The following is a 12,500-nucleotide window of genomic DNA, read 5'->3' as shown; positions in this document are numbered from 1 at the left end:
AACCATCCACGTTAGCTTTTAATGAAACTCTACTAGCGAATATCATCTCTCTACAGTATGAAAATGGTTACGGACGTTTTCAATTTCGGACCTCCCTCATAGAGCCGCGCCGTCGCGACACAATGTTTTGAATCTTTAAATGTTTAGCTAGTTATACAACAGCTAAAACCTGACAAACTTCAGCTAGACAGCGAACACCTAAAACTTACACAGGACCTTAAACCCTAGCTAATTAAGTTATAAAAACTAGCTAAGATTACAAATACACAACATTTAACTTTTATTACACCTTCTTAGCGAAATTTAAGTGGCACAATGTTTTGATAATCATTTCATTTAGCTACGATGGGCTGATTTAGCTAACACTTGACAATTATACTTGGGATTATTATTTATAAAATGTAGCTAGCCAACACTAAATCGCTCACAACTCTCTACCCAACTCTAAAACCTATTATACTTAGCTAGCTAGTTAACTTGTACCTTGAACGTTAGCTAAAACCTGACAAACTTCAGCTAGACAGCTAACACTTAAAACTCTGACTCATTCTTAAACCCTAGCTAGTTAAGTTTAAACAGATTTAAGATTAGCCAACAATAAAAACATATAAACCTTAGCTAGTTAACAATAAACATACACAACACTTAACCTAAAACTGACTTAGAAATTTTTATTTGCTACATTTATACTTTTCTTAACAAATATTTCATAGTGAATCGTTATTAGATTTATAAATGAGTCACAGGCAAGAAATTTACAGATAAATCTAAAAAATACACTGGAGTCCATTTTTCTTTCTTTGTCCAAATACCTTTGACTCATCGTGAGGTTCAGGCGAGTCCGAGTCATCCATGTCCTACACACACACACACACACACACACACACACACACACACACACACACACACACACGGAGGAGTTTGAGTTCGCAGAAGATTTATAACACATTTATTAATAATCTTCAGTAAACAGAAGTGTGTTGTGCAGGAGGGAGTTTTGGGAAAAGTTTGGAATTCAGTTTTAAAAACAGAAAACATTCAAATTAACTGTTTGAAAATAAAGTCGTGTGTGGATGTGAATAAAGGATGCAGCTTATACAGTGGAAATGAAACACACACACACACACACACACACACACACACACACACTCACTCTAAAGAGTAAAAACATTTTAAAACACAGAAATCGTGGACTGAATCGTGACTGTTCATGTCACTCATTCGTAATATTCTAATTTTATAACCTTATTTTATTATAGAATACTCCATCAGTGTGGAATTTCTAATGTCAAAACACTTCACACACATTTTAAATAGTCTAAGCAAAAGCATCAGTTTATTTTTTATAATTTTTAATACCTTAACCCAGGGGTGTCAAACTCACTTTAGCTCAGGGGCCACCTACAGCATAATTAGATGTCACGTGGGCCAGGCCAGTAAAATCATAGCATAATTATCTAAAATAACAATAAGTCCATGTTTTTCCATTTGTTTTCGTGCAAAGAAGAACAAGTACATGAGGAAAATCTTCATATTCAATGAAATATAATTTTACAGAACACATCATGAACAACCTGAGATTTCTAAAGACAAGCATGTGCCATTTGCTTCTGATGATCATGCACATGTGTGCAGTACAACTGCTTAGGGTTAGACTTAAGACTTTAAGTCAGGTGTTTGGAACTGAAAATATAGTATTGCACTTTAAAATTTATGGCATGGCATGAACAATAGGATTCCACCAAACCTGACTCTTTCGTAGTGAAGCTGTTGACTAACATTAAATTGCACATTTTTAAATATTACTACAGCAAGGATTCATTTTCACAGAACTGTCTCCTTTGCGTGCAGTCAGTGTCTGAAGCAGCATTTTAAAGGAGTTAGGCATGTCTAGACTACTTTGTTTTTAATCCTGAAACTTGGCATCTTTTGGTCCTTTGTCAAAAAAGGAGAAAAGTGGATACTGCTTTTATTTGACAAAGACATTTTGGCTAATGAGGGTGTGGGGGCGAGTAGAAAATAGGGTAGACTACACCATAACAAACAGCAGAAGGTGCATTGCTACCATCTGCTGTTCGGTCTGAGTCCCAGAGTTGTGCCGCGTCTTCTACTCGGACTAAAACAGTGCGCCCCTAGCGGATAATTTAGAAATAGCATTTTATTAAAAATTTCTAGTTCATGTCTTTTATGCATTTTTTCACTTTCAAAATTCATCCTGTGGGCCGAATATGTGTGTGTGTATACACTCTACACCACATATTACTCTACACCACTACACTATACCCCATGTGTTACTCTAGAGGAGTGTACTATACTATACACACAAACACCACTACACTGTACGCTTTAAACCGGTGATTCACACACAACCTCACAGCGCCACCTGCTGGTCAAGTCTTTACACAGTTTACACAGACACGCAGCGCCGGGTTCTGACACACAGACACGCAGCGCCGGGTTCTGACACGCAGCGCCGGGTTCTGACACGCAGCGCCGGGTTCTGACACGCAGACACGCAGCGCCGGGTTCTGACACACAGACACGCAGCGCCGGGTTCTGACACGCAGCGCCGGGTTCTGACACACAGACACGCAGCGCCGGGTTCTGACACACAGACACGCAGCGCCGGGTTCTGACACGCAGCGCCGGGTTCTGACACGCAGACACGCAGCGCCGGGTTCTGACACACAGACACGCAGCGCCGGGTTCTGACACGCAGCGCCGGGTTCTGACACACAGACACACAGCGCCGGGTTCTGACACGCAGACACGCAGCGCCGGGTTCTGACACGCAGACACGCAGCGCCGGGTTCTGACACGCAGCCTATAAAATATATTTCTGAGAAAATGGGGAAAATCCTAACATTATTCAGAACAATAAAGTTATTATAAAAATTATTTTCTTTAAATGCAGTATCATGGCTATTCTTATAAAAAACCTCAATATCATAACATTCCTGAATCCCAATTATTTATTTATTTATTTATTTATTTTTAAATCCATGAACAATTCTATTCTTATTTTATGACCAGGTCATTAGTACTGAGTAACAAACTGCTTCTGTAATTACGTTCGAGAACGTCCCTGGGCTTTGGTTTTAAGTTTGATGCTATACAGGGTTAGGGTTATATAATACATTGTTGTTGTTGTTAAAGTGATTAGTCATTAGTACAACCTACCACACCTGCCTAATAAACACAGGTGCAGCTGTAAACAACAGGATCGTGTACAAACCCAGTGCCGTGAAAAGAAACTGACCGAGGTTCCATCGTCGTCGTCACTCTCTTCGTTCCCCGAGTCTCTCTCGTCTCCGTCTCCAGCTCGACCGGCCTCATCGTCCCCGTAACTGGCCGACACTAATCCCCCATGAGCCTCTACACCACACCGGACAATATCAATAACCAGTTACACACAAATACCGTCACAACACTTTATACAGAGTATACACTCCTGATGTAATTAAATGCATCTTAAAATAAATGCATGTTTAAAATAAATAAATATATATATTGTATTAAATATCACAATATCTCAGAAAAGTATATTGTGCCATAATTTATCACCATATCTACACTCCTACTGTCATGTCGCACAGCCTGATGTCTACTCAAATAAAACTGATTTATGGAATTTTTTATATTAATAAAACTGTTAGATTATAATTATCGAAATGTATTTATCCATCATTCGGTTTGGAGTTCCTCACGTTCAACACTAAACAAACACAATAAAGATTTCCTAAGCAGCACAATGTCCAGTTATAAACACTACAACACACAAGGTTTAGACTCCTCGTGCTGTTCGGTGAACACGCGCGCACACACTGACCCATAAAAACATGAAATATAAACAATATAAACAACACTGCAGTCTTTCTCTTTCGGATGTAGAACAAATGAATGTGATGTTCAACGTGCCTGTTTTTTTTTTATGTTTATATACTGAATTCTTAATATACATTTTAGCATACTACCACCACCACCACCACCACCACCACCACCACCACCACTACTACTACTACTACTACTACTACTACCACCACCACCACCACCACCACCACTACTACTACTACTACTATTATTATTATTATTATTATTATATGAAGAAGGTGTTTAATTACAGTTATCCGTCTGTAAATAGACCGGTCAGTCAGTCAATTAACTCACTATGAGGTTATGTTTAGTCTCATTATTCAGATGTTTAAAAAGCTAACTTAGATGATAATAATAAGATCTAAACTGTATTACTTGAAGATTATGATGAATGCTACACTTTACTGCACCGTGTAAACTGTAAATAAAGAACACTGATGTTCGCGAGCAGAGGAGGATCTCCGGAGCCGAACAGCAGCTCGGTGACTTTCTGTTTATTTCACCGAGTTAAAGTTCACCAGAATGTTATTTTAAATAAAACACACAACACTGTACCTTGTTCATCGGTATCTGGATCTGAATCTTGCTCTGAATCGTCTCCATAAGCGGCTAAAGAAGACAGAAGTGCACTTTTCTTACTGCTCGCCATATTGACTCTGCGCGTCGCACAGTGATGACGCAGGACAGTTTATTCGTGCGCATGCGTCACGGCCGGTTTCGCCACAACTAAATAAAAATACAAATAAAACGGAGATTAACGAATTAGGTTTATAACTATAAAGCAATTAAAAGTTACCCTTAGAGTGATATCCTATATTTTTTAAGACTTTTTTTATTATTATTATTTTTAGGCTTTTAATTTTTTAAACTTCAGTGTAGTTTACTGCAACACAGAAATCATGTGTATTGATATATTTTCTGGTAATGTTTGGATAAGCATTAAATCACACCTTTAGTTCAGGGCCTATATAATAAGTTATACTTATTTATGTTTTATAACTGTTATATACTTATAGTAAATATGTATATTTTTATATTTGGGAGTAGAAATTATCAGTTAATTGCACAATTTTCTTTATTATCTATGTGTGGTATAAACATAGTTTGTTTTTCGTTGCTTTAAGTAAAATATATCTAAAATATACACACACACACACACACACATATATATAATTTATATATATATATATATATATATATATATATATATATATATATATATATATATAAAATACACACTTCCCATAAACACACACTTCCGACTCTCAATCCTCTTTGACAAACAACAACCATTATTTAACCTTAAATTATTTAAAACAACTTTCTGTTTTCTTTTTTCCTCGCCTTTATTTGGTCAGCACTCACTGTGTTGCGAGCCCGCTTCAGGAAGAGCCGGAATACCCGGATAAAAGTAAGACATCTGATTGGTCCAGAAGACTTCCGGGTTTCAAATTGGACTACAAAAAATATACCCATTCATAAAAAAACATTTTTTTACATTTCTAAAAAATATAGAAATACATACTGTCCTGAAATATGTCTTTTAAAATCACAGATTATAATTAATCCTGTTGATTTTTTTGTGTTTGGAACATTACTTCCGGTGTTGAGAGGCGACGCTCTTACCTGATGGTTTGTTTGGTTGCTATGGGTTACCACAGTTCTCGCTCTCTCACACACACACGTACACTTGGTAACTTCATCATAAAAATTCGGTTAATCCGTTAATCTGCAGGTTTTTAGTGTATTGCCGACCTGGACATAAATGAAAACTGCCTGAACAGATGTTTGTTTGAAGTCTCGTGACTCTGAAGTGTGTTAAACTGAATTAAAATGGCCCCAAAACGCGGTAAGAATGAGCGGGACGGAAGTGCAGGTGTAGCGGGGAGTAAACCGTGGGAAGCGGCTCTGAGCTCAGCTGTGCTGCAGGAGGTACAGTAAACACATTAAACACAATTACAAGCTCCACAATGACAATAATATAAAATTAATAATATAATATTAATAACTGAATAAAAATTTATATGGAGTGTGTGTGTGTGTGTGTGTGTGTGTGTGTGTGTGTGTGTTTTGTAGGAGTGTTGGTGTGTGTGTGTGTCTCTGGTGGTGTGTGACAGTGTGTATGATGAGGTGTGTATGAGAGCTCTGTGTCACGCTGTACAGCAGCCCCTCCGTTGCCGCTTCACCCTCCTGTCCTGGGAGAACCTGCTGCAGAAGGTAAAGAACCGCGGGTCTCTGATGAATATTCATATTTTATTCTACAAATATGTTACTACATGCTCATGCACGTGTTACGTGGGGTGTTAATGAATCATGAGCCTAAACAGTCGTCTAACACGTCTCAGGTTAATGACCTCGGGAACCCAAAGACGAGGAAGATCAAAGAGCTTCCTGCATTTTATGAGGTAAAAAAAACACACAGACGATATAAACATTAGAGATCAAACACATAAGATGGTGTTTAACAGAAACGTGTGTGTGCGTGTGTGTGTGTGCGTGTGTGCGTGTGTGTAGGTGACGGAGGTGGCGAGGTCAGTGTTGGACTCGGGTTATGAGCTTTCTGTTGACTTGTTGGCAAAATTAGTGAAGTTTCAACTGCTGGAAATCAAGAACACTGACATACAGAGAAGAGCTGCAGCACAGAGAGTGAGAACACACACACACACACACACACACACACACACACACACACACAGATATATATTCAGGTTCAGGTTGTTGGTTATTGTTGGAAGCTTCATCAGTACATTCTGGATCATTGTCTTGTTGGACGGTGAAGCTCCTCCCCCCAGTCTCAGGTCTCCTACAGACCAGAATAGGATTTCTACTAGGGTTGTCCTGTGTTTGTCTCCATCCATCTCACCCTCAACCCTGACCAGTCTCCCTGCAGATGAACATCATCTCCACATAATTCTCACGATGCTACCACCACCATGCTTCGCAGTGGGGCTGGTGTTCTGTTGGGTTTCCACCAAATGTGGTACCGAATGTGCCGAGGTCAGATTTGGTCTCATCAGACCAGGCGTTTCATACAGGTTGTCACACACTGTGTGGAGTGTTTTGATTGCTCCTTGGTCTTCATGATGCTGTGTGTTTAGGTTCTCTTACACACTCTGGGTTCCTCCAGGAACAGCTTTTATATTTATACTGAGATCATGTGACACTTACAGACAGGTGGACACCATTCTACACATTATTTCACCTCTGATGGAAACCGAACCAGAACTAATTCAGGGGTTTCACAGTAACGGGGGTGAATACTTATGCACAATTCATTTGGTTTAGATATGTAAATAATTTTCTAAACCAGTATTATGGAATAATTTGTGTAGATTCATGACATAAAATCCCAATTTACACGGCACTCTATATGTGTACGTGAATGTGCATAATGTGTGGGTGTGTGTGTGTGTGTGTGTGTGTGTGTGTGTGTGTGTGTGTGTGAAACAGGAAGCAGGTTCAGAGTCTCCTGGTAGAGAGAAAAATGCTAAAGGCTTAGCTAAAGGAGAAAAAGGTAAAAAAGCAGCAGAAGCTCCGCCTCCTCGTAAAGACACCAAACTGAAACGCAGAGGCGACGACAACACCAGCAGCTACATCGGTACGTCCTTACAAAGGTCAAAGGTCAACAACAGGATGATCGTTCGCTCCTGTAGTGTTCAGTACACAGCTGTGGTGTTTCAGTGTATTTACTCCGTTTCTTTTGTACACATGATGTGTGTAAGAAGTAGGAACATAAAATGGTGTCGTGTGTGTGTGTGTTTAGACGATGAACCAGACGACGGCCCAGAGCACTACGTCCTCATGACAGGTTTCCATCAGCCAAGTCTGCTCTCTGCATTAGACTCCATCGGTGTTCACGTCTCCAACGTCATCAGACTGAAATCAGACAGAAGTCAGAACTCACACGTGGCTCAGGAGGAGGAAAGAACCGACACGCCCACGGAACACGGTCAGAACTTACACTTAATCTAGTCCACTACAGAATTATATGATTTGAGACAGAACTCAAGGATGCTATGATTTTCCCACCCCCTTTTTCCCCAGAATCCTCAGCCGGTGCGTCGGCTCTTCAGCAGGACCTCAGCGTGTTCTGGGATCAGCTGGATGGAGTTCTGAACAGCGCCGGCTTCCAATCCCGACTTTCTGACGTTGCTCGACTGGACTACAGAGTGGATCAGAACCTGCTGAGCCGAGATTTAACCACTGCTGAGGGAATGGTACACGAACGCACACACACACACACACACACACGCACACACACACACACACACACGCACACACACACACACACACACACACGCACACACACACACACACACACACACGCACACACACACACACACACACGCACACACACACACACACACGCGCACACACACACACACACACTACTGTATATTCTATAAGGATATATTAGACACCTTTGTATGTTTTGTGTTGTGTGTAGCAGGAAGTGGGCGTGGCCATGTTTGAGGGTGTGGCCTGTTTGCTGTATGACAGTTTGGATTGGAGGAGGCAGCATGAGCACTACCTGAGCAGAATGAGACTGATCCACATCCCAAACATCCACACACCTGATACATCTGCTGATGTACACACACACACACACACACACACACACACACACACACACACACCAACAAGCATATATTGTACTTTAGTGCTAATACACAGTAAATTGTGAGTATGTTTGTATTCTAGGCTGTGCGAGTGAGGAGGGAAGCGCAGGGCAGCGCAGGTACGGCCGAGTCTTTACTGAAATCTGCTGTTTATGGAATTTTAATCTCTTTCATTTCTGCACAAGTAAATAAATGTAATATTTACGTTAAAAGATAGGGTCAGAGTGGGGATTAAGGTCAAGGTCAGGAATATCAAGATAAAAGCTAGAGATGAAATTAAAGTGAATTTGACTAAATTAGAGTAAAATTAAAGTTTGGGTTAATTCATGATTAACATTAGGATTAGGATTAAAGATAGAGGATTGAGGATTAAGATTAAGTAAAGGCTACACAGTTAGAGCGCATTCAAGATAAATACAACCCCAATTCCAAAAAAGTTTTATGAGTGTTAGGTTTAAAATTAGATTTAAAATTAAATTTTAGGTTAATTCAAGAGTAACATCTGGATTAGGATTAAATTCAGAATTAGGATTAGAGTTACGAGTTTTGGGGTAAAGTTGAGATAAAGTTCAGGTTTAAGATGAAATACAGTTAGGATTAAAGTCATGATTTAGGTTATGGTTAAATCAGGATTTAGGAGGACTGACCTTACCTGTGTGTGTGTGTGTGTGTGTGTGTGTGTGTGTGTGTGTGTGTGTGTGTGTGTAACAGAATCAGTGTGTGTGGATGTGGATATGAGGCTGTACTCTGATCTTCTGGACAGAATTCCTCTGCAGTGTGTCTCAGTTCCTCTCGTCCTGCACTGCCTGATAGAACAGGTTCACTTTACACAGTTATTTCTCTCCCACCTGTAAAAGAAAGGGTTCTAGATTTGAATAAAGACAGTAAACAGAGAGATGCTGTGAGAGAGACAGGATGTGAGACAGGATGTGAGACGGGATGTGATTTCTGCAGGTGGTTTCATCAGAACAGGAAGTGTGCGGTGGATCAGCGGAGTCGGAGTCGAGTTTAGACCCGGAGCGTGATTTAATCTGCTACATGATGCGGTGTGTGAGAGGTCTACCACGGAGCCAGCAGGAGAACAGCGTCAGTGTCTCTTTAAAATACAAGTTCACAACACACAATGCTAACATCGCTAACAATGAACGAACGTCAGTGGAGTCCCGTTAGCATAGCCTAAAAGATTAGCACAATCTGATCGTTCTTTCTGTGACATGACAATCAGAATTCACCGTACATGAAATAACTCTAATAATAATAATAATAGTTTATTTTTATATTCAAATGATTAATTTAATGTGTGGGAGTTTGTATTTGTGTGTGCGTGTGTGTGTGCGTGTGTGTGTGTAGGAGCTGATGGAGTATTTTGGGTTTAAGGAGGAAGGTCAAAGTGAAAGTAAAGAGAGAAGCCTGACCCTGCTGCATCATCACGATGAGAGATCAAAGAGACTCCACCACATGCCTGTAACACACACACACACAAATACACACATAAACACACACACACACACACAAAAAACACACACACACACACACAAAAAACACACACATACATATAAACACACACATACACACCCACACATAAACACACACACACACGCACACACACACACACACTCTGTCTGTGGTATTAAAACATCATACATTCATTAATATTCATTACACTCATCAATAGTCAATATTAAAACGGATTTCTGTATCTTTCTCTGTCTCTCTCTCGTTCTCTTTATCTGTCTGTCTCTCTCTCTGACTCTCTGTCTGTCAGGTGTTAGACAGTTTGGATGCAGTGAGTGTTGAGGTGTGTATGATGAAGAAGAGTTCTGTGTGGAACACTCTGATGTCTAAACACCTCGACACCAACAGCCTCAATACAGCCAGGAGACATGAACTACTGCACTACTGTTCTACCGGTAACACACACGCACACGCATACACACACACACACACACACACACACTCTCAGAGAGAGCTTACTGACAATACCTGGTGTGTGTGTGTGTGTGTGTGTGTGTGTGTGTATAGACTCTCTGAGCTCTGCAGATGTTCAGAGGCTCCTCCAGATGTGTGTGTTTGAGAGCATGCCCCTGACTGCAGTAGATGCGAGTGGAGGTCACACACTCGCTGCATCACACACTGCGTTACCATGGGACGACCCCGTGACCTTCACACACACCATCTACTGCGGCCTCGACACCACACACGGTATGGAGCAGAGCGACAACCATCGCAAAATAAATAACCAATGTACACTTTATAGTTTATTAATGGCTGTGTGATGAGGAAGTGAAGCACAGCCCCCCCTGGTGGATAAACACTGATCATCAGTACACTGTGTGACTGATACACACATCACAGAGCTGTTACACACAACACAACATTCTATTAATCTCTCTCTCACACACACACACACACACACACTCGATCAGCCAAGTGGAACATCCTCATTCTCGCTTGTTTCTTTCCTCAGAAAGTACAGTTGGATGTGATGAGCAGCAGGTATGTGTGTGTTCTGTATAATCACACACACACACAATACACACATATTACACACTACACAGTTCACATTAAACATTGTGTGTGTGTGTGTGATATGTGTATAGTGTGTAATATGTGTAATATGTGTGTAGTGTGTGTATTGTGTGTAATATGTGTGTAGTGTGTGTAGTGTGTGTATTGTGTGTAATATGTTGTGTAGTGTGTGTATTGTGTGTAATATGTGTGTAGTGTGTGTATTGTGTGTAATATGTGTGTAGTGTGTGTATTGTGTGTAATATGTGTGTAGTGTGTGTATTGTGTGTAATATGTTGTGTAGTGTGTGTATTGTGTGTAATATGTGTGTAGTGTGTGTATTGTGTGTAATATGTTGTGTAGTGTGTGTATTGTGTGTAATATGTGTGTAGTGTGTGTATTGTGTGTAATATGTGTGTAGTGTGTGTATTGTGTGTAATATGTGTGTAGTGTGTGTAGTTGTTTAATATGTGTGTAGTGTGTGTATTGTGTGTAATATGTGTGTAGTGTGTGTAGTTGTTTAATATGTGTGTAGTGTGTGTATTGTGTGTAATATGTGTGTAGTGTGTGTATTGTGTGTAATATGTGTGTAGTGTGTGTATTGTGTGTAATATGTGTGTAGTGTGTGTATTGTGTGTAATATGTGTGTAGTGTGTGTATTGTGTGTAATATGTGTGTAGTGTGTGTATTGTGTGTAATATGTGTGTAGTGTGTGTATTGTGTGTAATATGTGTGTAGTGTGTGTATTGTGTGTAATATGTGTGTAGTGTGTGTATTGTGTGTAATATGTGTGTAGTGTGTGTATTGTGTGTAATATGTGTGTAGTGTGTGTAGTGTGTGTATTGTGTGTAATATGTGTGTAGTGTGTGTATTGTGTGTAATATGTGTGTAGTGTGTGTATTGTGTGTAATATGTGTGTAGTGTGTGTATTGTGTGTAATATGTGTGTAGTGTGTGTATTGTGTGTAATGTGTGTGTATTGTGTGTAATATGTGTGTAGTGTGTGTATTGTGTGTAATATGTGTGTAGTGTGTGTATTGTGTGTAATATGTGTGTAGTGTGTGTATTGTGTGTAATATGTGTGTAGTGTGTGTATTGTGTGTAATATGTGTGTAGTGTGTGTAGTGTGTGTATTGTGTGTAATATGTGTGTAGTGTGTGTATTGTGTGTAATATGTGTGTAGTGTGTGTATTGTGTGTAATATGTGTGTAGTGTGTGTATTGTGTGTAATATGTGTGTAGTGTGTGTAGTGTGTGTATTGTGTGTAATATGTGTGTAGTGTGTGTATTGTGTGTAATATGTGTGTAGTGTGTGTATTGTGTGTAATATGTTGTGTAGTGTGTGTATTGTGTGTAATATGTGTGTAGTGTGTGTATTGTGTGTAATATGTTGTGTAGTGTGTGTATTGTGTGTAATATGTGTGTAGTGTGTGTATTGTGTGTAATATGTGTGTAGTGTGTGTATTGTGTGTAATATGTGTGTAGTGTGTGTAGTTGTTTAA

General features: G+C 39.8%; 2 protein-coding genes across 8 annotated transcripts in view; one reads left to right on the top strand and one right to left on the bottom strand.

The window, feature by feature from the left end:
* The window catches only part of sap30bp (SAP30 binding protein), a 19,132-nt gene extending 13,875 nt beyond the window's left edge, over nt 1–5,257 (bottom strand). Inside the window, exons 1-4 of one of the 2 annotated variants that reach the window (XM_017467512.3) lie at nt 5,239–5,257; nt 4,429–4,599; nt 3,236–3,375; nt 813–857 (exon numbers count right to left, since the gene is read on the bottom strand). In XM_017467512.3, the coding sequence (XP_017323001.1) occupies nt 813–857; nt 3,236–3,375; nt 4,429–4,522 (279 nt within the window). In that variant the 5' untranslated portion in view covers nt 4,523–4,599; nt 5,239–5,257. The remainder of the gene's footprint in view (nt 1–812; nt 858–3,235; nt 3,376–4,428; nt 4,600–5,238) is intronic. The other variant, XM_017467514.3, reaches the window with a different exon arrangement.
* A 253-nt stretch (nt 5,258–5,510) lies between these two features.
* The window catches only part of spag17 (sperm associated antigen 17), a 22,603-nt gene continuing 15,613 nt past the window's right edge, over nt 5,511–12,500 (top strand). For 5 of the 6 annotated variants that reach the window (XM_053680528.1, XM_053680526.1, XM_053680527.1 and 2 more), the window contains exons 1-15: nt 5,511–5,805; nt 5,950–6,090; nt 6,219–6,278; nt 6,388–6,519; nt 7,324–7,471; nt 7,637–7,822; nt 7,918–8,090; nt 8,321–8,464; nt 8,575–8,611; nt 9,204–9,310; nt 9,447–9,578; nt 9,843–9,956; nt 10,258–10,402; nt 10,515–10,694; nt 10,960–10,988. In XM_053680528.1, coding sequence (XP_053536503.1) covers nt 5,707–5,805; nt 5,950–6,090; nt 6,219–6,278; nt 6,388–6,519; nt 7,324–7,471; nt 7,637–7,822; nt 7,918–8,090; nt 8,321–8,464; nt 8,575–8,611; nt 9,204–9,310; nt 9,447–9,578; nt 9,843–9,956; nt 10,258–10,402; nt 10,515–10,694; nt 10,960–10,988 — 1,827 coding nt within the window. In that variant the 5' untranslated portion in view covers nt 5,511–5,706. The remainder of the gene's footprint in view (nt 5,806–5,949; nt 6,091–6,218; nt 6,279–6,387; nt 6,520–7,323; nt 7,472–7,636; nt 7,823–7,917; nt 8,091–8,320; nt 8,465–8,574; nt 8,612–9,203; nt 9,311–9,446; nt 9,579–9,842; nt 9,957–10,257; nt 10,403–10,514; nt 10,695–10,959; nt 10,989–12,500) is intronic. The other variant, XM_053680525.1, reaches the window with a different exon arrangement.

Source organism: Ictalurus punctatus, chromosome 5 (assembly GCF_001660625.3).
Source record: "Ictalurus punctatus breed USDA103 chromosome 5, Coco_2.0, whole genome shotgun sequence".
NCBI lineage: Eukaryota > Metazoa > Chordata > Actinopteri > Siluriformes > Ictaluridae > Ictalurus > Ictalurus punctatus.
This window is presented reverse-complemented; position numbering and strand designations above follow the sequence as displayed.